The sequence below is a fragment of the Prionailurus bengalensis genome, chromosome X (genome assembly GCF_016509475.1).
Source record: "Prionailurus bengalensis isolate Pbe53 chromosome X, Fcat_Pben_1.1_paternal_pri, whole genome shotgun sequence".
Taxonomy (NCBI): Eukaryota; Metazoa; Chordata; class Mammalia; order Carnivora; family Felidae; genus Prionailurus; species Prionailurus bengalensis.
The window spans coordinates 1,649,010-1,675,189 of record NC_057361.1 but is presented as its reverse complement, the minus strand read 5'-3'; the positions used below and the strand labels follow the sequence as shown (position 1 = coordinate 1,675,189).

At 50.1% G+C, this 26,180-nt stretch overlaps 1 protein-coding gene across 2 annotated transcripts; it reads left to right on the top strand.

Annotated features, from left to right (window-relative positions):
- The first annotated feature begins 300 nt into the window (after positions 1 to 300).
- ARSD (arylsulfatase D) lies at positions 301 to 24,557 on the top strand. Of its 2 annotated transcripts, XM_043571201.1 has the most exons (10): positions 301 to 548; positions 2,293 to 2,442; positions 9,122 to 9,243; positions 12,001 to 12,123; positions 14,083 to 14,506; positions 14,887 to 15,023; positions 16,320 to 16,454; positions 18,619 to 18,781; positions 20,679 to 20,800; positions 23,303 to 24,557. In XM_043571201.1, exons 1-10 carry the CDS (start codon positions 505 to 507, stop codon positions 23,665 to 23,667), a joined length of 1,785 nt encoding a protein of 594 aa, XP_043427136.1. In that variant the 5' UTR covers positions 301 to 504; the 3' UTR covers positions 23,668 to 24,557. The 2 variants fall into 2 exon arrangements, with proteins under 2 accessions (XP_043427136.1, XP_043427137.1); XM_043571202.1 differs by lacking the exons at positions 301 to 548; positions 9,122 to 9,243 and having other exon boundaries at positions 2,332 to 2,442.
- The last annotated feature ends 1,623 nt before the right edge of the window (positions 24,558 to 26,180 follow it).

Below are 26,180 nucleotides of genomic sequence, written 5' to 3'. Positions count from 1 at the left end.
CTAGCGGGGAACGTTCATTCCCAATTCCTATCTCCCCCAAATGCAGAACTGAGCTGGAAGGATAACACGGGAACTAAGTAGCCCCGCTCACATTCTCCACACCCCCCCCCAAACTTGGATACAGAGTAGGAGTCTGCGTCCAGGACCCTGGCATTCACATCCTGCCTGCCTGCCTGCACGCCCTCAGTCCCCAGACCTTTCCAGAACTCGCTGGCAAGCGGGGGTCGCTGGCCGAGGCCTGCCGGAGGCTCCCCGTGCCCAGGCCCAGCCAGGAAGAATCATCCCCTCCCCTCCTGCACCCCAGTATCCGGGGTGCCCGCCCGGAGGCGGCCGGACCCCGGAAAACCTGTTCCGAGATCAATTCCCGGAGGCCCCCAGGCGCCTGCGGATCAAGCGGGTTGGGGCGGGGCGCGGCCCTGCTTCCCGGAGGGCTCAGCTGCCGGGGCGAGTCCCCGCAGGGGCAGGCTGGGGACAAGGTCCCGTGCGCCCGGCCCGCGCGCGGCCATGGGACCCGGGGCTCGGAGGGGACGCGCCGCGCCCGCTGCCAGGTGCGGGGGCCCGGGGACGCGGCCACTTGGGACGGAGATGGGGGCGCTGGGGGAGGGGGTGCACCTGGGCGAGCGCGAGTCCGGGGCCGGGCGGGCGGGCCGGGCGGGGGTGCGCCTCCAAAACCCAGCTGAAGGCCCCTCCCGCCGGCTGTCGGCTGCTGGACCCGAGAGCCAGCCTTATTGGGGGGTGGGGGGGAGGCCACAGGACGCGGGGAGGGGAGGGGAGGGGAGGGGAGGGGAGGGGCCTCGAGAGGCAAGGGAACACCCGGAGGGTCCTCACAGACCACGCCCCGGCAGAGCGCGGCCGGCCGTGCCCCCACCCCCACTGCCTGGGACACCCCCCTGGGCCCCGAGTACCCCCCTTCCCCCCCAAAGCCCTCCCCTACCCCCGGAGCGCGCCCTTGTCCCCAAACGGCAGAGACGGGTCCCACCCCCCCCCCCCTTGGGTCTCTTACCCCCCCAACAGCCGGGCGGCGTCCCCAAGGAGCACAGCCCCCTGGCCCCCCAGGCCACGACCCATCCCCCACCCTGTTCCGTCCCCGCCCCCCGCCCCAGCACGGCGGCACCCTCCCCCCTCGGACACACGTCCGGTCCAAACCCCAGTCCCCGCCCCCCTCAGGGCGCCGCTTCCTCCCTCCTGCTCGGTCCCGCCCCGTCCCCGGCCCGCGCGCTGGCGTCTGTCCCCACCCCCAACGCTACACCAGCCCAGTCCTCGCGGGTCCCCAGCCCGCGCGCACCCGTGTCCCCACCCCCAACGCGACACAGGCCCAGTCCTCCCGGGTCCCCAGCGCGCGCTCAGGCGTCTGTCCCCACCCCCCAACGCGACACAGGCCCAGTCCTCCCGGGTCGCCAGCCCACGCGCTACCGTGTGTCCCCCCCCCCACCACCACCAAGCCGCCCTCTAAGACGCGCCGGGCCCGCCCCTCCCCTGCTCCGCCTGCGCCCGGTCGCGCTCCCTCTGTCCCCTTGTTCCCTCCCCGGACTGCGGGCTCACCGGGGCGCAATGGAGGGACCAGACAGCCCTGGGGACCCTGCCGGGGACCCCGGCGCACGCTCCAGCTTCCAGCCAGGAGCCAGGAATGGGGATCAGGACGCCCCCGGTCCCCAGGCGCCCCCTCGGTTCTGGGGCGGACAGGGCCCGGGATCCGCGTCGGGGACGCTCCCGGTCCCTTCCACGCGGGGTCAGCGGTGCGCCCCGGCCTCCCCGGCGCCATGCGCTACAAGTCCGTGTTGTAACTACTGGGTCCCATCATCTCCCTGTCGCGCCTGGGGTGCTTTTAATCCCACATTCTGCCTTTTGAAATGTAAGTTGCCCCGGCTGCCTAGACCCTCTCCCTCCTGCGGGGTCGCTTGTGGGACGCCTGGCGCACCCGGGCCCACTTGGCACCCTGAAAGGCTGGAAGGCGAGGCCCTGAACGCAAGTCCTTTAGAAAGAACCTCACAGAAGTGGCCTCATTACCAAGGGGTCGGCAGGACCGGCCTGGGTTAAGTCACGGGAACAAACGTCACTCGGGCAGACCCTAACTTTCACAACCAGACCCCAGTGAGTTCAAGTGTTCTGGGGGTGGGTGTTACAAAGCAAGGCATGGGGAGGAAAGGAACCCAGGACCTGGGTGCAGGCCCTTGGGGTGAATCCTAATTTGGTGGAGATGCTCGAGCCCCCCCAGCAGCGTGCTTTGCAATGTCACTCCCCTAACCTTCCCAGTCCCAACCCCTAATTTTCCCCTTTTGTTTCTGTCTCCAGGGACTCCTGGTGGGTTCTACTCCGTCTCAGTTTGCTTCTGAGGACTTCGGGGTTCCAAGCAGCAAATGCCTCTAAACCCAATATTCTACTGATAATGGCAGATGATCTTGGCATTGGGGATCTTGGTTGCTATGGAAACAATACCCTGAGGTACCCAGTCCAGCTGTTGTGTTTGCCTGTGTGGTGGGGGGTGTATTTGGCCAAATGATGCATTTAACATCTGCCTATAGTGGTGATTCCTTAGAGCATCAGATCTGAACACTGAAAAATTGCTTTTACACAGGGAAGCAGGATCCCAAACTTTTCAAACAACACAGCACTCGGGTGAGTGGGTGTATTCTTATCCTAGGGCTGCCTCCTTCCTAAAGGAGGAGCCTTAGGCAACAGGATTGTATTCTCTCTCCATCCGGGAGACCAGGACCGCTGAGATCCAGGCAGGGCAGGGTTGCTGAGATCCAGGAGGGGCAGGGCTGCTGAGATCCAGGCAGGGCAGGACCACTGAGATCCGGGGGGGGGGGGGGCAGGGCTGCTGAGACCCAGCAGGGTCTGGACCACTGAGATCCAGGAGGGGCAGGACCACTGAGATCCAGGCAAGGCAGGGCCACTGAGACCAGGAGGGGCAGGACCCCTGAGATCCAAGGTGGGCAGGGCTGCTGAGATCCAGGCAGGGCAGGTCCACTGAGATCCAGGAGGGGCAGGGCCACTGAGATCCAGAAGGGGTAGGACCACTGAAATCCAGGCAGGGCAGGACCACTGAGATCCAGGGGGGGGGCAGGGCCGCTGAGATCCAGGCAGGGCAGGGCTGCTGAGACCCAGCAGGGTCTGGACCACTGAGATCCAGGAGGGGCAGGACCACTGAGATCCAGGCAGGGCAGGGCCACTGAGACCAGGAGGGGCAGGACCCCTGAGATCCAAGGTGGGCAGGGCTGCTGAGATCCAGGCAGGGCAGGTCCACTGAGATCCAGGAGGGGCAGGGCCACTGAGATCCAGAAGGGGTAGGACCACTGAAATCCAGGCAGGGCAGGAACCCTGAGATCCAGGCAGGGCAGGGCCGCTGAGATCCAGGCAGAGCAAGACCACAGATATCCAGGAGGGGCAGGACCACTGAGATCCAGGGGGGCAGGATCACACTCTCTCTTGAGGCTGCAGGGGAGGGTCCTTCCTGCCTCTTCCAGCTTCTGGGGCTCCAGGCATCCCTGGGCTCATGGCTGCCTCCCTCCCGTCTCTGCCTCCACCTTCACGCGGCTTCTCTGTGTCTGTGTCTCTCTTCTGACTCTTACAAGGACACCTGTCATTGGATTCAGGGCCCACCCTCATCCAGGATGAGCTCATCTCAGATCCTTAACTAGTTACATCTCTCAAGTCCCCACTCCGGGGTAAGTTCCTATTCACAAATAAATACTGGGGATTAGGACTGGGCCGATCTGCCCTGGGGCTGTGGTTCATCCACCGCAGGGAGCTTAGTGCGTATTCAGGGCTCCCAGGGGCACGTTTGCCTGCTTGGCTCCGTGCAGAAGGACAAAAGGGAAGAAAGCATCTCACTCCTTCTGTGAGCATTTCCTTTAGGACGACCGCCCCCCGCAGATTCACACACGTCAGCCTTGCAGTAGGTGCCCACCTTAGGGCTGACCTACACAGACCGGGGCCGCCCTCTTTCCCAGCGGCCTGTCCAGCACCAGGAGAAACCCCTGTGTCCATGCTCTTCTTTCCCACGCGGAGCCCGCGCAGGGCAGACGATTCAGCCACCGAACGTGGACGATTCATTGTCTTCTGGATCTTCAGAGATGGGCATCCATCGACACAAACCAGTTTAGGACAGTTTCATGCCCCCAGGGAACCCTTTGCTTTCTCTTAACCATCGCCCCCCTCTCCTGTGATGGACTGAATCGTGGCCCCCGGAATTCATGCGATGCATCCCTAACCCCTCGGGACCTTCTGTAGCCTCCGGGTTTGGGGCTCAGAAAACCGCCATGAAGAAATTGGTCGGTTCAGTCCGTTAAGCATCCGACTCTTGATTGCGGCTCAGGTGGTCATCTCACAGTTGGTGAGTTCGAGTCTTGCGTTGGACTCCTCCATTGCTTACGCACTCTCTCTCCCTCAAAATGAATAAACTTGGGGCGCCTGGGTGGCGCAGTCGGTTGAGCGTCCGACTTCAGCCAGGTCACGATCTCGCGGTCCGTGAGTTCGAGCCCCGCGTCGGGCTCTGGGCTGATGGCTCGGAGCCTGGAGCCTGTTTCCGATTCTGTGTCTCCCTCTCTCTCTGCCCCTCCCCCGTTCATGCTCTGTCTCTCTCTGTCCCCAAAAAAATAAATAAACGTTGAAAAAAAAATTAAAAAAAAAAAAAAAGAATAAACTTAAAAATGTATTTAAAAAAAAAGAAAGTAATTAACAAAAGTACCCACACCCTGGGATTGCCTGGCCATTCCCACCCCTAAGGACAGCACCTTTGATTTTTAGCCCACAAAGATGTTCTCTTGCAGACGTGGGGGCCGTGCCCCTCCAGGTCCGTCTGTACGAAATGTGGGCTCGAACTCACGGACTGGGAGATCATGACCTGAGCTGACATCAAGAATTGGGCGCTGAACCGATGGAGGCATCCCGGCTCCTAGAAGCCCCTAGAAGACTTAACTTTTGTGTAAGAACCACACGATTTAGAGAAACTGTCATTGGGTTCATGGCGACATGGTTCCATTCCTTCACTTCATCGTTCAGTGATTTGCGACGAAATCCCTCGAACCCATCTGGCACATAGGCCATTCTCCCTCCGGTAGTAAATCAGCCCCATATCATTCTTTCCAGCCGCCTCGGCGTTCGGTGCGCATGTCTAAATACACTAGAAGATGCTCGCGTTCTAAATCACGGGTCAGCTACACAGCACTCCGGTACCTTGTGTGGGCCCCACCGGATCTGTGTTTCACACCCTCCCTTCTTCCCTTTTCATTTTTTCCAACTCGTGACACATCTTAAAAGGTTCTTAGCTCCACGGGGACCCCTAAAAACAGAGCTAGGGCCAGATTTGGCCATAGTGGGCTGAACGTTGTTCCAAACCATGAAAGCCCGAAGTATCTCTGATGGACGGAGCAGACCTTGAGGACCCCGTAGAGAGGTGCGTCCAGACTCACTTCTGCTTGTTTGAAACACCGGTTCTCCCTCGCTGCGTACAGGACACTCAGTGGTGGCGACGCAATATCCCAGATGCTTGGCCTCGTGAGAAAGGGACGTTGAGAACCCACGAGGTGTGTAATGAGTGTGTAGGCACTGAGGGGGTACAGGAGGTCAGGACAGAAGAGGGAGTCCCAGGACTGGCTCTGTGACCCCAACCCGGCTTTGGAATACCGTTAAAAGAAAAAGGATGTGTAAAAGATGAAAGGTGTTGAGAGTAATACTGTAAGACTATATTTGGCAATCAACTTATATATATATATATATACACACACACACACACATATATAAGCTTTTTTCCTGTTTTAAGGTTATCTTTTAACAAGTGAAAGAATGAGATTCTGCAGGAGACGATTTCCATGCTGAGGTTGAAACCTGTAGAGTTTTACATTCTGTTCCACAACATAAAGACATGTGTAAGAGATAAATACTTGATAGAAAAGAGATAGACAGACAAATGATTGATGGATGGAAGGAAGGTTGGATGGATGGATGGATGGATGGATGGAAAATTGGTGGATGGATGGATGGAGAGACTGAATAGCTGGCTGGCTGGCTGGATGTGATGGATGGATGGATGGATGGATGGGCAGACAGATGGATGGCTGGATGGATGGAGGGATGGATGGGTGGGTGGATACATGGATGGATGGATGGAAGGAAAGGTGGATGGAGGGAGGGAGAGATGTTATGGGATTCTGGAGTGATGGTGGGGTCTGGAACCAATGGCTAACAAAGAATTCTTGAGACATCTTTGGTGCAAAAATGTGATTTTATTAAAGCACAGGACAGGACCCACAGAAAGATCTGTACTGGGGTTGTGAAGAGTGACTGGTTATATACTATGGAGTTGGGGGAGGTAAAAGCAGAAGGCAGGCCTCCAGAAGGACTTTGATATGCTAAAGAGGACTCCTAAGATAGCTGAGACCTTGCTATTGTCAAGTTAAGGTGGTTTTTCCTCTAGTAAGGCATTAGGGGGTAGGGGTTTCCTGGAGAAATGTTCTACTCTGTACTTACCTCAAGTATCTGTCAATGGGCTGTAGATTATAAGGAAATTTCATTATATCTACCATTTCCTTCTTGCCTTTGTTCCCTACATCATGATGGAGGGGAGGGTGATATTGGGGCTCCAGGAAACAGTCTATAGGGTTCTGGAGATGAGGCTATTGATAGGGTTGCCTTTTTCTTGTAATGTACTAAGACATTTTTAAACTGATCAAGACTCCTGTCTTGCATCACTGTGATCTCGATCAGTTAACCATTTGTTTTCTTTCCTTTACTTTGTTTTTGAGCATCAAGTGCCTGAGGAACGTCACACATGTCCCACCCGGGCAGGGAGCTGTGTGCCGAGTCTCAGTTCTCCTTATGCTCCCTCATCAGGTGGATAGAAGGATGGATGGATGGATGGATGGATGGAAAATTGGTGGATGGATGGATAGATGGATGGAAAGATGGATGAAGGATGGATAGATAAATGATACATAAATTTGTAGATAATAGATACATAGTTGGACTTTGGGATATCAAACTGGAGAGAACTTTTTGTCAACTGTGAAAAATAGGTCAATGCTAACAAAATTATATTTAATTGGTAGAATCCTATAAGCCCCTTGCAAATCATGTTCATTGCTGAGCCAAAAAAAAAAAAAAGAAAAAAAGAAAAGTAAATTTCTATAATTGGGTTATTGAAAACAACCAGCATGAGTACATAATGGGTGCTTTTTAACAACAACAGTTATATCTCAGTTGGTTGCAATTAAAATATGAGTCAAAAGCATCCAGAACTATCTTGAATGACATTGACATAGCTGTTCTTTGGAAACAGAGGCTGGGCAGGGCCCCAGCAGTTGCCCTGAGGAGCAGGTGTCTGAGCTTCCCCTGTGGTTTCTGGGCAGGCAGGGAGGGCCTGGAAGTCACAGCTGATGGAGCTCAGGTATCAGCTTACACACAAGAGGGTGAGGGGCACTCCCTGCCTTCAAACAGGAACAAAGCAATCAGGAAAAAGGCTGCCAGGGTCACAAAGTGGATGGATGGTTGTAAACGATCAGATAATCCGTGACTCATACAAGATGTGACCCCCGATATCTAAGATGCTTGAGTCACAATGCCCAGTACGGGACACTCTGGATTTTTTTTTTAAGTCAAACAGATTTGGCATTAAGCCCTCCTTTGGCACTTTTTAGCTCCATGACCAAGGGTGAGGGGTTCAACCTGCAAACGTTGCTTGTCTCCTCGCAAACGGGGAGATGGCTCCATTGGCCGAGAAATCGCCAGGGCTAAAGATAACACAGGGTGTCCAAAAATGCAGCTTTTCACTGTAATGACCCCCCAAATTACTACACCAGCTCAGAAGTTTACACCTTAACAACGAACATCTTTTGAAAACGATCCTCCTGCCCGTTACCTTTATGCCTCACTGGCTTTGAGGGTTTTGACGAATACATTTAATTTTTCATGTTTTTTTTTTCAGACAACATGTACCATGTTCAATAAAAGGGACCAAAACAAAAGCAAAAGTAAAACTAAAAATGTGTTCTTCAAAAGGTGAAACACCATTCGAGTTAGAAAGAAAGGTACTTAGTCAGTGCAGCATTCAGAGAATGGTCTCGGTGGTGGTCTTGATTCGTCTCACGTTCTTGAAGCTGAAAACCCACACTAGGACTTTGGGACGCCCACCAACTCACAGAGGTCCTTCAGTTGACCTCTTGTTCCTTCACAGCTCATCTTGTTTCTATCCTCTGTCCATACAACCTATGGACACGGACCCTCTGGGACACCTGGAACCCCCCACTAGCAAGCAGTCAGTGTCACAGGGCTTGGGGTGTGCCTTATGTACAAGAAAATAGCGCCCATTAGTGCCATGACTCAGCCCGGGGCTGCCCATTCCCCCTCAACAAAGCCACAGTCACTTCAGCCTGCTCCCCCTGTAGCACTGGGTGAACAGGGAACTTTAAGGCTCTTCTCCCCTGTAGATAATGGTTGTGGACCACACTCGACTCCCAGAATCCTCCACCAATACTCTTAATCTCATCTAGGAAGCCCTCCACCCATGCCTCCAATACTGTCCAAAGATCCCTTTCACCTTGAGGTCATTGGCTTTTGGACCACTTGCCCATAAGGAAGTTTTAGGTATTGGCTTTTGCAGATTCTATTCCAGCCAGTGGCCTTGGTCTTCATGTCATCCTCTCTCTCTCTCTAATCCACTTGCTCTCTGTTATTTATAACCCATGTGCACAAAAACTTGGTGGTCTAGGTAGGAAAGGGGCACTTTGTCCCCATTCGATTGGGAAGACCATTTCCTGTATGTGGAACAGAGCATGCTCACAGAGCAGCAATGGGTATCAGGGGAAGCTTGTTCTTGACCCCCAAGACCCTCTGGTGACACAGTGGGCTCAGATATTGGATATACAGGCAGTGGGTTGGGCTCCAGCTGAGGACCCCAGGAAAAGGGCCCTGCATCTTTTATAGCAAGCAGTACTCAATGCATGTGCTCATGCTGGTTGTTTTGGGGGTGGGTCCATCTGCCTCTGCAAGACACTTCTAAAACCTATGCAACTACTTCTAAAACCTATAGAAATGCACTCCGCCAGTACCTTCCAGTGCATGGATCCCCATAAGCTGAATGCATGTCCCTGCTTGACAGTGATTGTCTGTGTGGTTTGCTCAGGACACCCAATATCGACCGGCTTGCAGAGGAAGGCGTGAGGCTCACCCAGCACTTGGCGGCTGCCCCCCTGTGCACCCCAAGCAGATCTTCGTTCCTCACGGGGAGGCACTCCTTCAGATCAGGTCGGTGTTGTCGGGACAATCGAGAAAGGGGCCGCCATTCCTTTCTCATCTTCAATATTATTAGCGATGCTTGAGATCCAGGGGAAACGGTGCAAATATAATCTGCAGAGGCATCACCTTGTAATTACATGAAGAATACTGTATTTTATATAGTCATGCAATGATTGGGTCGACTGGGAATTCAAAGGCTGAAACTCTCCAAGGGTAGTTGACTATGTTTGACATTGTGTTTAGTTGTCTAAATATTTTAGTCAATCTTGACGTGTAGTCATGATTTCAGACAGGCTCTGGGTGAGTGTATAGGGGGCTGAATGAGGGTCCCCAAAGATCCCACATCGTAATTCCCAGAAGTGATGAATGTTCCTTTATATGGCAAAGGGGACTTTGGAGATAGGATTAAATCAAGGATCTTGAGATGGGAAAGTTATCTTAGATTATCCAGGTGCCCAGTGTCATGACAAAGGTCCTTATAAGGGGGAAGCAAGAGGGTCAGGGTCAGGGTCAGAAAAGGACAAGGAAGAGGTTGGTGTGATGAACTTCAAGGATGTAGGAAGGGGCCGTGATTTGATTCTCAGTGTCTGCTTAAGCTCAATGCGTGCGTACCCTGTGACCCAGCAGTTCCTGAGTATGTGCCCAATATGGACACACAGGCATGTTCCACAAAAGATGGAATGAGAACGTTCACAGCAGCACTGTTTGTAAGATGCAAACACGGAGACAGTTCACCAGCAGAAGAGTGGGTTGATAACCTGCTATATTCACGTATTGGAATATGGCTGTATTGGGCTGTTTGAGATGCCACATGGAACGCCACAGGTGTGGCAGCCTAAACAACAGAGATGAATTTTCTCACCAGTCCTGGAGGCTGGGAGTCCAAAAAGCAGGTGGGGCTGAGGCTGGTTCCTCCTGAGGTCTCTCTTCTCAGCGTGCAGACACCATGTTCTCCCTGTGTCCTCATGTGGTCGTCCCTCTGTGCGTGTCTGTGTTCTCATCTTCTTTTCTTAAAAGGACACCAGTCCTATGGGATCAGGGTCCACTCTACTAACTTCATTTTACCTCTTTGAGACCTTATCTTCAAACATAGTCACATTCTGTGCGGTTAGGGGTCAGCTAGAGGCTAGTAGCACCCACTTTCCCCACCAAATTGTGACAACCAAAAATACCTTCAGGCATTGCCAAGTATTCTCTGGGGGGCAGAATTGTCTTTGGTTGGGAAACACTGACATAGATCATGGAAAGATGATTGATAGATAGATAGATAGATAGACATGATGTATGGATTGGTGGATGGATGGATGGATGGATGGATGGATGGATTGATAGAATATATGTTGGGTGATGGATAGATAGATAGATATGATGGGTGGATAGATAGATAGATAGATAGATAGATAGATATGATGGATAGATATATAGAAAGATGGAAACATAGGTATGATGGATAGATAGATGATAGATAGATAGATAGATAGATAGAGTGAAATAGGGATGGTTGGATAGATAGATAAGATGGATAGGATAGGTAGATAGGCAAGATAGATAGATAGATATGATGGATGGATGATAGATAATAGATAGATAGATAGATAGATAGATAGATAGATGATGGATGGATAGATAGATAAGTATGATGGATAGATGGATATGATGAATGGATAGATAGATAGATAGATAGATATGATGGATGGATGGATGATAGATAATAGATAGATAGATAGATAGATCAATAGATAAGTTGATGGACAGATAGATAGATAGATAGATAGAAATAGGGATGGATGGGTAGATAGATAAGATGGATAGATAGATATGATAGATAGGTAGATAGGTAAGATAGATAGATAGGATGGATAGATGGATGATAGATAATAGATACATACATAGATAGATGATGGATGGATAGATAGATAGATAGATAGATAGATAGATAGATAAGTATGTGGGTAAATAGATATGATGAATGGACAGATGATAGATAGATAGATAGATAGATAGATACATAGATAGATAGACAGATATGATGGATGGATGGATGGATGGATGGATGAATGGATGGATAGATAGACAGATAGATAGATAATAGATTAATAGATTGATAGATGGAGAGTAAGGTAGATAGATGATACAGACAGACAGACAGATGGACAGATGGATGGATGAGTAGATAGATGGATTGACAGATGGCAGAAACAGATAGATGAATGGATGGATGGAAGGATGGGTGAATAGATGATAGATAGATAGATAGATAGATAGATATGATGGATGGATAAGTGATGGATAGATACACAGATAGATAATAGATGGATGGACGGATAGATGGATGGATAAGTGATGGATATGGATGGATGGATAAATGATGGATAGATACACAGATAGATGATAGATGGATAGATAGATAGATAGATACATAGATATGATGGATGGATGGATGGATAGATAAATGGTGGATAGATACACAGACAGATGATAGATGGATAGATAGATAAACAGAATCTCTCACGGTAAGGCAGGGTTTCTCAATCTCAGGACTGCTGACTTTGGGGCAAGATAATTCTCTGTGGTGGGGGCGTCCTAGGCACCGTAGGGTATTTTCCACCCACCAGATGCCAGTATCACCCCTCCCACAATTGTGACACCCAGGCCAAGCCCAGGCACGGCGACGAGTCCACTGGTGTGGGCCAGGCTCCTCCCCAGGTGAGAAGCCCTGCTGTAGTCAAGGGAGAGTGAGCACTTGCTGTCTGCTCTGTTCCACAGGCATGGAAGCCCATGATGGGTACCGCGCCCTCCAGTGGAATGGGGGATCGGGTGGACTCCCCGAGAATGAAACCACGTTTGCAAGAATCCTGCAGCAACAAGGTTATGCAACCGGCCTCATAGGTACTCATATCGTTAATGAACAGGAAGACCAACCATCAAGAGAACCTGTTTCCTTACAAGGCGGAAAAAAAAAGTCGTGTGTCAGAACCAAAATCAGGGGCTGGACCCTTCTGATCTCTCTTGGGTTTGTCACAGTGTTGGAACTTCTGTTATTGACAGGCAGTTTTTCACTCAATCTCTTGGGAGGTGGCCCTCTTTCCTCCATCCCCAGGTTCTATATTCGGGGCTGTTCTCATAGGCACCTGCTTCCCGGCACCCATGACTTTTCTGGTCTCCATGTAGCAATCTGGGGGCAACACAGACATTCAGAACATAGCATATCACATCTTCGGGGACATTTTCAAGGACTCGTTGCACATCCACACTACCACCTTTCTCTTTTCACTCCCAAGAAATGGAGCAAAACTTCTTAGCCACCCAAATTGACTAGAACTTTCCAGTAGCAACTCACCACCATTGGATCAGTGTCCCTGACCCCAGAACTGGGAAAATAGATTTATTTTGCATTGACTAGAATTGCAGACCTGTGTACCGGTTCCTTCTGTGCCTCTTCTTCTGGTGCACACGTGCCATCTATATTTAGAGAAGGCTGTTCTTGACAGCATGAGAGGTGGAGACCCTCCTGGACACTCTTCGTCTCCACCACCCTCACCCTGTTCGAACTTTTTTGCTGCCTTAAATGAAAGAACGGGAATAAAGGAAGATACCCGGGCTTGGAGTTAGAACCAATTCCTATAGGTTCTGAAGACACTTTGTGAGTCGCGGGAGGGAGCAACAGGGCAAGGACCCGGTGTACCCTGTGCACTTGGAAATTATGGCAAATAGTACTTTAGAGCCTTTTCTATCCTATTTTGTAGCTAAATTTAAGGTGGTTGAAGGTCTGGAGTAAATGAAATAGAAAGTGCCCATAGATGGGCACTTGGGTGGCTCAGTCGGCTAAGCGTCTGACTTCGGCTTAGGTCATGATCTCACAGTTCGTGAGTTTGAGCCCCGCGTCGGGCTCTGTGCTGACATTTCAGAGCCTGGAGCCTACTTTGGATTGTCTCCCTCTCTCTCTGCCCCTCCCCCGCTCATGCTCTGTTTCCCTCTGTCTCTCAAAATGAATAAATGTTAAACATTTTTTTTTTAAAGTGCCCATAGAGAACCCAACTCTTGCATATCCTGCTGGAATTTGATATACGGGCTTACTCACGTTCCATCTCAATGATATTGTTGTCAAAAGTTGTTGCCTTTGGGAAAAAATCTATTATAAGCGTTTCTTGCTTACTAGTTGGTGGAGTGAGATGGTTACTTCTACTCGGTCTTGAGGTTTTGCAAGAACCAACTCCTGTTATCAAGCGGCTGTCTTTTAAGTAAGAAATAGCAGTAAATGATATTATGTGAGTTATTTAATAGGATAGTCTAGGGTGACAAACTTATAATTCCAAACAGTCCAGAAAATCTTAAACCTTTAATCTCTTGATAACCGTCATGAGTATTTGTAATGTTCATTACTGTTTGCAAAGTGTAACGCACCCATTTAAAAATACCCCAATATCGAATGAATTCATTTCATCCCTTTCTATTTTGAATTTCTATTGTGTTCCTTTCTTTAAAAAAATTTTTTTAATGTTTATTTTTGAGAAAGAGAGAGAGATAGAGACAGAGCACAAGTAGGGGAGGGTCAGAGAGAGAGGGAGACATAGAATCTGAAGCTGGTTCCAGGCTCCAAGTTGTCATCATGGAGCCCAACGTGGGGCTCAAACCCATGAACCATGAGATCGTGACCTGAGCCAAAGTCGAACACTTAACCGACTGAGCCACCCAGGCGCTCCTATTATGTTACTTTTCTCGTTCAAGCTTTGCTGGTTGCATACCATCTTTTTTCATCAGAACATCCAAATTATTGAGAAGGTGATTCGTATCAGACAGAGCACCCTATTTGTATGTTCTTCTCTAACGCCCTGCTCTCATTTTCAGGGAAATGGCACCAGGGCGTAAGTTGTGAATCCCGCAATGACCACTGCCACCACCCACTGAACCACGGATTTGACTATTTCTATGGCATGCCTTTCACGCTTGTGAATGACTGTGACCCAGGCAGGCCCCCGGAAGTGGACGCCAGCACGAGAGCGAGGCTGTGGTTTTACACCCAGGTGGCGGCATTGGGAGTGCTGACCATTGCTCTTGGCAAGATTTGCGGGTTAATCTCCGTGCCCTGGAAAGCGGTCCTGGGTGCGGCCAGCCTCGTCTTCCTCTTTTTTGTCTCCTGGTATGCCAGCTTCGGGTTTGTGCGCCGTTGGAACTGTATCCTGATGAGAAACCATGACGTCACTGAGCAGCCCATGGTTTTGGAAAGAACCACACGTCTCATGCTACAGGAGGCAGTTTCCTATATTGAAAGGTAATAAAACCGTCACCTTTGATTTTATTGTTTTGAGTTTATTTATTTATTTTGAGAGAGGGAGGGAGAGAAAGAGAGAATACCAAGCAGGGTCCACACTGTCAGCCCAGAGTCCGAGGTGGGGCTCGAACCCATGAACCATGAGATCATGACCCGAGCTGAAATCAAGAGTCAGACGCTTAACCGACTGAGCCACCCAGGAGCGCCAAAAACACCACATTTGAAAGAGGAGGTGACTTCTCAGAGCACCTGAGTCTCTTTATCATCTTTGGGATTTCCTCAACCAGCCTCAATGGGGAGATGGTTTTCAGGGGCTCAGGTGGATCGAATAATGTCGAAAGAGGTTCCATCGTGTCTGAAGGGTGTTTCTCTGCTTTCAGACATAAGCACGGGCCATTCCTCCTCTTTGTGTCCTTGCTACACGTGCACATCCCCCTGGTCACCACAAAACAGTTTCTCGGGAAAAGCCAGCACGGCTTATATGGCGACAACGTTGAGGAGATGGATTGGCTGGTAGGTAAGTCAACGCATACCTGAGCCTCATTCACTCTTGGAGTCACTGCTCAAGTTTGGAAAACACATGGGCCATCTCACTGTTAACCAGGTTGCAATAAAGAATAACGGGGCACCTGGGTGGCTCAGTCAGTTAAGCGTCTGACTTCATCTCAGGTCATGATCTCATGGTTTGTGAGTTCAAGCTCCACGTTGGGCTCTGCGCTGACACTCGGAGCCTGGAGCCCGCTTTGGATTCTGTGTCTCCCTCTCCCTCTGCCCCTCCCCCACTCACACTCTGTCTCTCTCCATCTCTCAAAAATGAATGAACATCAAAAAAGAATTTTTAAAAAGAATAATGAAAAAGGCAAAGAATAGAGAGAAACGTCCCCATGTCATTCACGTGCTCCTTCAGCACTTCGGATTCCTCAGTCTGCTTCTGCACAAAATCATCCTTCCACGAAGTGCGTTATTTAAAGCCATCATGAGACATTACCGAAAGTGAAGCAAGAACACTGTTGTTCAGGACAACAGACCAACACAGCTTTCCTCCTGTGGCCTTGAGAAAGTCCGGACAGTTCCAGTGAGATGGTAGATTGTATTTGTTTTCACTTTGGAGTGTAGCTGATACACAGTGTATCACACTTAGTGTCAACTGTATAGAGATTCTCAGAAAGACGTAGACATCTAAATCCTTGCAGGATCTGAGGGGTGTCCTGGGAGAAACATAGTGATGTGGTACACCAAGTTAAGAGGCAAACAACCCCAAAATGGGAGGGTAGATTACATAATGTTTTAAAACTCTGCATTTCCACTGTTACGCATGCCAATGTCCTCTAAAATCTTCATTTTCAGTGCTTTAGAGGTGCGTTCGGTCTCCATGGATAAAATGTGCACATGGCTTGTACGTGGCTCTGCACTCCCGAGCCTTGGGCTCCCTGTGTCAACACCCACAGATAGATGCTCACAGGTCTGGCTTCCTCGTGTCCCAACAGGGGACTCCCATCAAACCTTTTCTCACCACGTTGCCACCCCCATGCACTCATCATGGACACGTGTATGCATGCCAACAATGCGTGTTCAGAACAGTCTATGACTTTGGGTGCTTATTATGTTCTCTGCATTGGTGATACCTTTGTAAGCAAGATTCTGAATCCTGTGGCATCAGAATAATCTCATAGGCATTGACCCTTTCTGACCACGTGCATGGTGACTGCAGAATCCACTTGGGGGACTTTCTAGCAAGAATGGGGAAATTTGGGTTGAATTCACTGATGATGGATTACTGGCTCTGTCCTGAAATGTTCCATTTTTCCTAAAGGTGAAATCCTTCAGGCCATTGAAGAAAACGGTCTGAAAAACACGACATTCACGTATTTTACCTCTGATCACGGAGGACATTTGGAGGCAAGAGACGAACACGGCCAGCTGGGGGGATGGAATGGAATATTCAGAGGTGAGACCAGTGGAGATCGGGGCTGAAAAGGCAGATTGTGGTCTACCAAATGACTCCCAGCAGTGGAGACTGGAGAACAAGCAGAAGGGGGAAAGAGTGTGTACTCACTTTCTTTCTTTCTTTCTTTCGTTCTTTCTTTCTTTCATTGTATTTTTATTTTTTTATTTTTTTATTTTAGAGAGAGGGAGAGAAAGAGTGTAAGTAGGGGAGGGGCAGAGGCAGAGAGAATCCTAAGCAGGCTCCACACTCAGCGCACAGAGCCCAACACAGGGTTCAATCCCACAAGTCTGGGATCATGACCTGAGCCAAAATCAAGATTCAGATGCTCAACCAACTGAGCCCCCCGGGCACCCCAAGAGTGTGTGCTTTCAAAGGGGGATTTCTTGAGTAGCAGCTATTCACCAAATTTTACCAGATGCCAAGAGAGAGGAAAAAAAGACACCCGACCTTCCCATGAAGAGTTTACATTTTAGTAGAAGTGCGAGATATACAAATAAATGATTAAGACAAAATAAATGCCATCCTAAATAAAAGACAGTACAGTAACTGTAACCCTAATTATATGCATCCTTGTATTTGACTATATTATGTGATACTTAGCGCATCATAACTTTTATACTGCCCTTTTTTAAAAGTCTGACACAATCGCTCCACATGATTCATGGATTCCATATTTATGAATTCTCCTCTTTGCTAAAATTTATCTGTAGCCCCAAAATCAATACTTATGATGAATTTGTGGTCATCGAAAGAGCAATGAAAATACTGGTCACCTGACACGTACATTCCCAGTTAAGGTTGGATGAGGCAACTGTGTGCCTATATTTCATCTCTCAGACTATGAACACAGGTCTCTTTTGTGGCCACGTTTTTGCAGTTTTGTTTACTTTTTGTTGGCGACTTTGCTGCTTCAAATGGCTCCCAACCATAGCGCTGAAAGCTGTTCCCTGTGTCCGAGGGCAAGAAGCCTGCGCTGTGCCTCATGGAGAAAATCAGTGTGTTAGATCCGCTTGGTCGAGACATGCGTTCTAATGCTGTTGGCTGTGACATCAATGTCAGTGAATCACAGTATCTACTCAGTAAGGTGTGTTTAAGCCAAACGCACAGAAATATACCAACTGACCGATGAAAATATAGAGACCAGAGTCTCTCTGGAACCGAGCCCTGTATTACTCGTGGGAGCTGGGGTTTTGTATTTGCTCATGGGGTGTTTTTGACGGCTGTGTAGAACACCACTCCGGGGGATAATGAAGGTTGACTGTATATGTTCCTATCCGTTGGAAGCGGATTTTTCTTCTAATCCACGTATACATGTCCAAGATGTAGCAGGTTCATTTACAGTAGATTCTTACTGTTCCCGGTAGTATGTTCTACAAACCACCGAAACCTTGAATTCCGACTGTGGGACCTGGAACAGAATACCCGCAAACCCAGCATACAGAACCGAGAGCAGATACACAGGAGTGAAGCTGCTGATTTTCAGTCACTCGTCACACAGCGACAGAAAATGAAAGGAAGCACACTATAATCTGAACTGTGGCAAAGAAGCCTTTATTTAGTGAGATTCTGAACGCATCCTTCCCTTCTTAAAACTCTCCTTCTGTAACATAAGATTGCTTTAACTCCCCTATCCAGAGTTCCTAGGCAACGTAAGCATGTTCCCTAATGCTCAGTAGTTGTGCGTGTTTCCCCAAAAGCCAAGCTGGGTCCCAACTCATTGCCAGGCACCCCAGAAATGAGGAAGAACCAGGCAAGGGGTAAAGGAACAGGTGGATGGTGTGGTGAGCAGGTGGGAAAGGAAGAGAGGTGGGGGAGGGACGGTGGTCCCAGACCCAGTCCCAGTCCTTCCGGAAGGAAAGAGGATGGAATAAGATAGGGGTCACCAGCCGTACATGGTGTGAAACTCCAGGGCCATTATGCCCCTGATGCCATGCATCACACACCCCGTTTTTTCTGGCGGTCACAAAGACACCCTGAATCACAAGGGGAGAGTGCACAGACTCCACGTGCCTGTGGGGGAGTGACGAGGTTCTGGAATTATTGCCACAACCATTTGTGGGGAATGCAGCCTGCTGTGGAGTGCGTTGATGGGCGTAGGTGTGTGCCCAGGTGTGTGTGTGGATGAGACCGTCTCCTGGACAACCCTAATGGCACTTCCTTACAGGTGGCAAAGGGATGGGGGGCTGGGAAGGCGGCATCCGCGTCCCGGGGATCTTCCGGTGGCCTGGGGTGCTGCCAGCCGGCCGAGTGATCCACGAGCCCACGAGTCTGATGGATGTCTTCCCCACCGTGGTCGAGCTGGGGGGCGGCCATGTGCCCCAGGACAGGTACACGTACAATGAGACCCTCTGTTCCCCAGTTCCTGACAGCTACCCTTGCACTATTTCACACGTGGGGGAAAAAAACGACCACAACGTGAGAACATCTAAAAGGTTCTCACGTCCTCAAAGGTAGGGGTCAGCCTAACAACACAAAATAACCATACTCCCGAAAACATGATTAAATACACTATTGGGTCCGGTTTTGCCGAGTGGGTAGAATTTGATAACTGCAACAATCGGGAGATTAAAGCAGTAGAAGTCAGTCCGTCGGAAAACATCCCCCTATGATTTCCCGAAAAGGCAGTCTTGCCCATAGGCGGATGAGGCTGTGGCCTCGATATCTGCACATTACCAAAGGCTCACGCTAATACAGGGTAAAAACAAAAAAGTAAATCTTTTCACAATGGTTTGATTTTAAGATGACAAAGAAATACTTCTGAATAAAAGAGGCAAAACCAATACAATATGTGCAGGTATGTGTCTGTGGGTTTATCAAGTAAGACCTTGATTTTAAGGAATTGGCTCAGGCAACTGTGGAGGCTGTTCAACTGAAATCCTCATGTCGGGCCAGCAGGCTGGAAATGCAGCCGGATTTTCCGTGTCATAGCCTTGAGGCGGAATTTCATCTTCTCTGGGAAACCTCAGGCTTTGCTCTTGGCAAGATTCTGAACGCATCCTTCCCTTCTTGAAACTCTCCTTCAACTGATTGGGTGGGGCCCACCCTCATTATCAAGGATGCTCTGCATTGCTCTAAGTCCACTGACTGTGGATGTTAACCGTATCTAAAAAAATGCTTTCATGGTAACCCTTAGGCTGGTGTCTCACCAAATCCCTGGGCGCCATAACCCAGCCAAGTAGACACAGAAGATGGAACCATCACAACTAGGGTACAATTAAAATAAAAGGGAAAATAACTCCATTTTTACATTCAGTTCAGATTAAGGACTTTTTTTGTTGTTAATATTTATTTTTGAGAGAGAGAGAGGGGGGCTCCTGGGTGGCGCAGTCGGTTAAGCGTCCGACTTCAGCCAGGTCACGATCTCGCGGTCCGTGAGTTCGAGCCCTGCGTCGGGCTCTGGGCTGATGGCTCGGAGCCTGGAGCCTGTTTCCGATTCTGTGTCTCCCTCTCTCTGCCCCTCCCCCGTTCATACTCTGTCTCTTTCTCTCCCAAAAATAAATAAACGTTGAAAAAAAAAATTTAAAAAAAAAAAGAGAGAGAGAGAGAGAGAGACAGAGTGTGAGTGGGGGAGGGGCAGAAAGAGAGGGAGACAAAGAATCTGAAGCAGGCTCCAGGCTCTGAGCTGTCAGCACAGAGCCTGACGTGGGGCTCGAACTCGTGAACTGCAAGATCATGACCTGAGCTGAAGTCAGTCGCTTAACTGGCTGAGCCACCCAGGTGCTCCCAGATTAAGGACTTCTTAAAAATATAAGTTGTTTGTAAGGAAGACACTTCAGGTCACGTGGCTGTTACTGGCTTCCCTACCCAGCTCCTATAGACATGTGACAACATGTCTTGGAATCTGTTATGATTTTAAATCATAACATAATGTTATGTTATGATTTTAAATCATAATGTTATATGTTATGTTATGATTTTAAATCATAATATAATATGTTATGTTACGATTCTGCTGCATTAACACTCAAATCAGGGGCCTGGGCAGTCCAGCCAGAATTTAAGATGACTTTGTGTGGAAGAAGTGACCCCACGACTTAGTGACTTTGTGTCTAAGAACAGTATGCATCTCTCTCAGCAACCTGCCATCTGCACGATACTGGGGAGATGGCTCGTCTCCCTTGCCCTCAGCGGGGACCCCCTCCAAGCTTGGCGTTTCATTTGCAAGTGCAACACAGCACGAACAACCTTGGTCTGATTCCTTCCTGTGTCTCTTCACTGAATCAGGGTGATCGATGGCCGTAGCCTGGTGCCCTTGTTGCAAGGGACTGCCGAGCACTCAGCACACGAATTCCTGTTTCATTACTGCGGGAAGTATCTGCACGCAGCACGCTGGCACGAGAAAGACAGTGAGTACACACCCTTCTCTTGTGGCAGGAGGGGGCTTGCATTAGTCAGGGTTCCCCTGAGAGACAGAACCAAGAGTGTGTGGGATGGATGGACAGACGGATGGACTGTGGATGGATGGATGGATGGAAGGGTAGACAGGTGATAGACAGATGATGGGTAGATGGGCACATGACAGATAAGTGATGGATGGATGATAGGATACATTGATTAATAGCTAATGAGATAGATGGATGATAGATAGATAGATGGATGGATGATAGAAATAGAAGATAAAGACAGATGTGGATGGATGGACGGATGGATGGGTGGAGGGTGGATGGAGGGTGGACAGATGGGTGGAAGGGTAGACAGGTGATAGACAGATGATGGATAGATGGATAGATGACAGATAAATGATGGATGGATGATAGAAATAGAAGATAAAGACAGATATGGATGGATGGTAGATGGATGGACAGATGGATGGATGGACAGATAGATGAATGGGCAGATGGATGGACAGATGGATGGACGGATAGGTGGGTGGATATAGAGTAGATGGATGAATGGGTGGACAGATGGATAGATGGATGGACAGATGGATGGGTGGATGGATGGATGGATGGATGGAGGGTGGATGGCTGGGTGGATGGATGGAGAGATGGATGGATGGATGGATGGATGGAGAGATGAATGGATGGTGGATGGATGGATGGAGAGATGGATGGATGGATGGATGGAGAGATGAATGGATGGATGGATGGATGGATGGACAGGTGGATGGATGGATAGATGGTGGATGGGTGGGTGGACAGATGGATGGAAGGGTAGACAGGTGATAGATGATGGATATATGGATAGATGACAGATAAATGATAGATGCATGATAGAAACAGAAGATAAAGACAGATATGGATGGATGGTAGATGGATGGACAGACAGATGAGTGGATGGATGGAGAGATGGATGGACGGATGGATGGATGGATGGGTGGATAGACGGATGGATAGATGCACAGATGGATGAGTGGATGGACGGAGGGATGGATGGATGGATGGGTGGACAGATGGATACATGGATGGGTGGATGGATGTATGGGTGGACAGACAGGTGCATGGATGGAGATATGGATGGATGGATTTGTAGATAAATGATAGAGGATGGATGCATGATTAGATGACAGATTGTGGACGGATGACAGGATAGCTTAAGAGCTAATGACATAGATATGATAGGTAGTAGATGGATGGATGATAGAGATAGAAGATAAAGACAGATATGGATGGATGGATGGATGGATGGATGGATGGACAGATGGATGAGTGGATGGATGGATGGATGGATGGATAGATGGATGGATGGAGGATGGATGGATGGATGGACAGATGGATGAGTGGATGGATGGATGGATGGATGGATAGATGGATGGATGGATGGAGGATGGATGGATGGATGGATGGACAGATGGATGGATGGAGGATGGATGGATGGATGGACAGATGGATGAGTGGATGGATGGATGGATGGATGGATAGATGGATGGATGGATGGACAGATGGATGAGTGGATGGATGGATGGATGGATGGATAGATGGATGGATGGAGGATGGATGGATGGACAGATGGATGAGTGAATGGATGGATGGATGGATGGATAGATGGATGGATGGAGGATGGATGGATGGATGGATGAGTGGATGGATGGATGGATGGATGGATAGATGGATGGATGGAGGATGGATGGATGGATGGACAGATGGATGAGTGAATGGATGGATGGATGGATGGATAGATGGATGGGAGGGTGGATGGATGGATGGATGGAAACAGGGAGAGATTTTAAAGAATTGTCTCATGCAGCCATGGGGAGCGGCAGGTCTGAAATCTTCAGGGGCGGCCAGCAGCCTGGAATGCGTGCATGATGCCATCTTGAGCCCAGAGGCTGGAAATTGAGGCAGAATTTCTGCTCTGGAGGCAGAATTCCTTCCTCTTTAGGGGCCCTTTGTCTGCTCGCTTATGTCCTTCAACTGATTGGGTGAGGCCCACCCACAATATGGAGGGTAGTGTACTAATGGAACTGTTCATCTCCTCTAAAAAAAACAACCCAAGAAAGTCCCCGCCGCACTGACATGTTAGCTAGTGTTTGACCACGTGTCTGGGTGCCGTAGCCTGGCCACGATGACACATGAAATTCACCCTAGGTGCCGTGGTTAGTTGCGCCTCACCCCTGACTGTTCTGCCATTGTTCTCCATGTTGTTGTCACGGTTCTTTCAGTGTGTCGCTGAGCACTCTGGGATGAGTCCCTTGGCCTGGGTGTGCCTGGAGGACACCATGCACACACGTGTGCACCCACACACATGCACGCACACACACGAGGACGTGACGTCTTTTCAAACTTGCAAGAGCATCCCGCTGCTTATTCTGTCCTCTCCATTTGAACGGGATGTGGAAGACGTCCCCAGGGCTGGCTCTTGGCTCTGCTGGTTCGTCCTGCCCTGACCGCCTCCCTGTTTGCCTTTAGGCGGAAGACTCTGGAAGGTTCACTACATGACACCGCGATTCCACCCCAAGGGGGCGGGGGCCTGCCACGGCCAAGGCGTGTGCCCCTGCTCCGGGGACGGCGTGACCCAGCACAGCCCGCCTCTGCTCTTCGACCTGTCCAGGGACCCTTCGGAGACGCGGCCCCTGTCCCCTGGCTCGGAGCCCCGGTACCACGCGGTGCTGGCGCGGGTGCACGAGGCGTTGGAACAGCACAGGAGGACCCTGAGTCCTGTGCCCCCCCAGTTTTCCCTGGGCAACATTGTCTGGAAGCCGTGGCTGCAGCCGTGCTGCGGAACCTTCCCCTTATGTGCGTGCACGCAGGACGGAGACCCCAGCGAGGCGTGACCTCCCCCTCGGCCACGGTGCCTGTCATCCAACACAGGTTGGCGATGGGGTGCAGAGAAAGGAGTGCTCATGCACTGTTGCTGGGAATGCAGACTGGTGCAGCCACCCTGGACAACAGGAAGGCGGTTCTTCAAAGAGTTAAAAGCATACATGCCCTACAGTCTAGTGATCGCGGTGTTGCAGCCACACGACTCCTGAAACAGAATGCTACGGGCACCAGTGACAGTCACAACAAAGTCTATGACAACGAGAGGCAAGGCCGACCGATCGGGACCAACACTGTTGATAAGAGTGCGGCCCCGAACAGCCGGGGTACAGAGTTTTTAAAGCCGATCACATCGTTTTATCGTTATCTGGGAACAGAACAGAGAAACAGTTGCCAGATGAGTCAGAAACAGTTATCGAATGAGGTGATTATTTTAGACTTTCTGCCGCTAAGTTGCAACCCGCGGATCTCCTTGACCTTGTCTCTGACGCTCTTTTTTTGAGCTTTTGTTTCCTTCATTGGTAAAGCCTGATTCACAAGAGTATGAAGTATGATTTACAAGAGTAAAAGAGCGTAAGACTGGCTGCCAGGGTCTGGGGGAGACGGGGAGGGGGGTGGTCGGAGGGCATGAGCTTCCAGTTGTAACAGGTCTACGTTGTGCCCGCCTCACAGTCCACGTAGATTACAGCTCCTAATACAGTGGCATATACTTGAACTCTGCAGAGAGCAGATGCTTGGTGTCCTCACCGCGCACACAGGGGGCGATCACGACTGCAGGTGGCAGCTGGGCTCATTTCACGATGGACACGTGCATTGAATCGTCACGTTGTCCTCCGTCAATGCATACAATTTGATGTGCCATTTCTACCCCAAGAAAGCTGGGAAATAAATGCTTACATTTTTTTTAATGTTTATTTATTTGTGAGAGAGAGACCGAGCATGAGCAGGGGAGGGGCAGAGAGAGGGGGAGACACAGAATCGGAAGCAGGCTCCGGGCTCTGAGCTGTTAGGACAGAGCCCGACGCGGGGGTTGAACTCACAAACTGTGAGATCATGACCTGAGCCGAAGTCAGACGCTCAAGCGGCTGAGCACCCCCAGGCACCCTTGGGCGATAGATGTTCACAAGCTCCCCAAAAGGCCAGCACTTGGCCGGGGGACCCAGAAGGGACCCAGCGAAAAGGAGAGCTCGGTTTCCCTTTCTCGAGGAGGATGTCGTGGGCAGGGAGCGTGTGTCCACTTTCTCATCTGCGAAACAAGACAATCCCAGTGGACACCCAATCATGCCCCCCCCACCCCGGTCCTAATCATTTTCCAAAGCTCAAGGGTTATCAAAGCGCCAGTGTCCGATTTCTGTAGCCATTAATTGTACAGCCTATTTGGGATTGCGTTGCCTCCGGGGACAGCCTTCCGATATGGGAGATAAAGGTATGTTGCCTACTCTTCTCAAAGATTATTTTGGGGCTGCTAGTAACACACCGTGGGAATAAATGTCATAAACGAGAGAAGGGAGCAACCCAGGCCGGCAGGCTCACACCTAGTCTCTACCGTCCTAGCCTCTACCTCAGGGCCTCAATATGGCTGCAGCAGCTCCGGGCAGCACATCGACATTCTCAGCTGCAGGAGGAAGGGTATTCCTCCCAGCTGAGTCAGCCGTTGTGAAGGAGATTCTGCAGAATTCCTAACCCCAGCCTCCGCCGATCACCCCCCACCCCCTGATCCACAGAAGGGGTGCTTGTGCGGCTCAGGTGGTTGGGAATCTGGATTTCGGCTTACGTCATGAGCTCACACGTGGTGAGTTTGAGCCCCGTGTTGGGCTCTGTGCTCACTGTGGAGCCTGCTTGGGATACTCTGCTTCTTGTCTCCCTCTCTCTCTGCCCCTCCCCTGCTCTCTCTCTCTCTCTCTCTCTCTCTGTCTCAAAAATAAATAAACTTAAAAAGTAGCTTAAAAAGAAGGAACAACTCTGGGAACTGAGAAAGTGGGCTTTCAAGTGGGCGCTTACTTGCCCCGGGGAAATTCAGGGTTAATCTCGTCAGCCTATAGGGTGGCCCATCTTTATGGACGTGACCAGGGTGTTCGAAACATCATTTCATTGCCCAGTTACTGATTCAGCAAATGTAGAGTTTCCAGGTGGCTTCTGAAGATCTGAAATTTCTGCAAGAAACCCCCGCCCCGGGCTTTTCTTTTCTTTTTTTTTTTTCTTTTTTTTCATCCTTTATGACTTTCTTGTGAGTCAGAGTTGTTGAGTGAAACACAACACAAAACACCAGTCACTGCGGATTTGCTGTTATCTTACTGGATGCAAAACCAAGTCAGATAAGAGAAGTCTTATAAATGCAGCAGGGAGGGGGGCGGGAGGAACGCGGGGAAAGACCCCCGGGGAAGGGAGCCGCCCACCGACCCTCAGCCCCAGGACCGAGTTCCACGGGATGCCTTCCGGTGGGGGTTGGGGCCCTGGAGAGACAGAACAGACCCCATCTTAATCTCCAAGGTTCCTGTCTGTTGACTTACAGTGAAACCTTGGCCAC

Bases quoted from the DNA above. Each gene is read 5' to 3' on its own strand.
- ARSD (XM_043571201.1), top strand. From the start codon at position 505: ATGGGACCCGGGGCTCGGAGGGGACGCGCCGCGCCCGCTGCCAG. The intron at 2,443-9,121 runs GTACCCAGTCCA...TGGTTTGCTCAG, and splicing joins TATGGAAACAATACCCTGAG to GACACCCAATATCGACCGGC. The intron at 16,455-18,618 runs GTGAGACCAGTG...ACTTCCTTACAG, and splicing joins ATGGAATGGAATATTCAGAG to GTGGCAAAGGGATGGGGGGC.